Source organism: Phaethon lepturus, unplaced genomic scaffold, assembly GCF_000687285.1.
Source record: "Phaethon lepturus isolate BGI_N335 unplaced genomic scaffold, ASM68728v1 scaffold22869, whole genome shotgun sequence".
Taxonomy (NCBI): Eukaryota; Metazoa; Chordata; class Aves; order Phaethontiformes; family Phaethontidae; genus Phaethon; species Phaethon lepturus.
In genome coordinates this window covers 3,575-5,719 of record NW_010563083.1, presented here as the reverse complement: position 1 = coordinate 5,719, position 2,145 = coordinate 3,575, and the positions used below count along the sequence as shown (strand labels likewise).

General features: G+C 60.5%; 1 protein-coding gene across 1 annotated transcript in view; it reads left to right on the top strand.

Annotated features, from left to right (window-relative positions):
- Positions 1–2,145, top strand: part of IGSF9B (immunoglobulin superfamily, member 9B) — a gene marked incomplete at both ends in the record, with an annotated part of 13,182 nt that overhangs the window by 7,987 nt on the left and 3,050 nt on the right. The window contains 2 exons of the mRNA XM_010294487.1: positions 420–570; positions 900–1,023. Of these exons, the coding sequence (XP_010292789.1) occupies positions 420–570; positions 900–1,023 (275 nt within the window). The remainder of the gene's footprint in view (positions 1–419; positions 571–899; positions 1,024–2,145) is intronic.

The window sequence follows — 2,145 nt, the reverse complement described above, 5'->3', positions numbered from 1 at the left end:
GTGGGCACCTCCCGGGGCAGGCGGTCGGTGCCTTCCCCGGCCTGGGAGGGTGTTTGCTGGGGGCAGCCGGCGCACCTTCCCCGCAGCGGTTTCAGCTTTGGATGCTGGAAGTTGAGCCCTGCCGCAGGGCTTGGTGTCCGTGTGAGTGCCGTGGGGTTTTCCGCTTGTGTGTGAGTGCTGAGCATCAGGCTCCCTGACGCATGCCTCTCGCGTTGCCCCGCCAGGTCCTCTCGAAAACGGGGGAACCGGCTGCCTTGCCGCGACCGGAGAGACCAGATTCCTTGCCGGTGGCCAGCGGTGTCCCCTGGGCCGCGCAGGTAGCTTAGTGACCCCGCTGCCGCCTCACCCTGCCCCGCAACCTGCTTCTGAGTCGTCTTTTTTTTCTCTCTTTGCCTGGCTCCCGCCGCTCCTTGCCCAAGGTAGGGAAGCCCAGCAGGAGCAAGCACAACACGCTGCCCGGCGGCACCCTGCAGATCCGCTCCCTCGGCAAGGACGACCACGGCGAGTGGGAGTGTGTCGCCACCAACGTAGTCGCAAGCATTACTGCCAGCACCCACCTTACCGTCGTAGGTACGGGCAGGGCAGGGAGCGGGTCCTTGGGGATGGCTGGTGGGGTCCCTGGGTAGGGTCCCCAGGTAGGGTCGGCAAGGCAGGAGGTGGGGATGCTTCCCATGAAAAGCAGCATCTCTTTTAAATCTTATTTCCCTGCTCTGTTGTTTTGGCTACTTGTGGACACGGCTGTCCTGCTTCTATTTCTAGCAGAAACTCCGGTGGCCTTTGCTTGCCGCAAGAGGAATCCCCTGGAATCGTGGCTGGGAGCAGACCCCTGCTAGCCCCCTCGCCTTTGCCGGCCAGCGCACGGTCTTGCTCCCCTTTAACCCATCCCTCTCCCTCCGCAGGCACAAGCCCTCACGCCCCGACCAGCGTGCACGTTGTGGTCGCCATGACCTCTGCCAACGTCTCCTGGGAGCCCGGCTACGACGGTGGATACGAGCAGACTTTCTCAGTTTGGTACGGCCCTCTGTGAGTCATCCTGGCATGCTTTGCTCTCTGCTTCTTTTCCTTCCTAGCCGACCCGAGCTTCGAGCAGCCGTGGGGAGGAGGGTGGCGAGGGTGGCGTGCCCGGCTCGGTGCCCGTGGGCCATTACAGGGCTGAGCCTCAGAGAGACGGGTGGTGGTGGGATCGTGTAGGTCCCATGTTTCGTCTCCCTTCTGTGCTAGCCAGTACCTCCGTCAAGCCCAGCAGGTTTTATTCTGCTTATGGTGCAAGGGAGACGCTTGGCATTCATGTAACTTTGCTTCTGGCATCTAGTTTCAAGATAAACTGTTTATGAAGCTTAACAGCCTGGGAGGGGATGGAAAATGCAACCTTTGTAGTGTGTGTCCTGGAAGAGCTGTGACTAAGCAGAAATGATCTCTCCTTGCTCTGTGGCTCCCTGGAGGTGGTTAATGCTGGCTGAGCTCACGACCAGCCGCTGTGAGATGCCGGCTGGGTCTGAGCTTTGTGGGGCTTTGCTCCCATCGCTGCTGTGCCAGCCTGCACTATGCGGTACCCAAAGCCAGCGGGTGCATCCCAGGGCTGGGCTCGACCCTGCCGGCTTTCCCCCGGGGCCGGGGAGGGCAAAATGTAGCTGCAGCGCGGTTGGGTTTTCTTTGGGCTCTGTGCTTGCTTTTGTCTTGCTTCTGAAGAGCTGTCCTTGCAAGCGTGGAGGGGATGGTGCCTTCCCTTCCCAGGCCTGGGCTGATGTTCTTCAGCCTTTCTTCTTGCTCTCTCCTTCCTTCCTTGCCTTAATTTGCCCCGATGGAGACCGCTGATAGAGCGGTGTTAGGGTAGAGGCTGCCTGTAATGACTTCTGCTCTGCTCCAGCCTGAGGCTGGACACTCGCGGCGCAGGGTGGACAGTCTGTCGGGAGATGGAAAGAAGGAATGGAGCAAGCCGAGGGGAAAAATGAGGGAGCGAGCGGAGTGGTGCAGACCTTGCTCTGGTGAAAATGTCCTTGGGAAGGAGTGGTTAAAACTCTCTGCTCTGGAGACGTGGTTCACCTTGGAGGGAGGTGGCAGCTGCTGCTGCTTTTGCTCCGCAACCCACTGCCGGGTTCCTGCCTGCTTGAGGCTCTTCCAAAGCCCACAGCAGGGAGAGCAGCC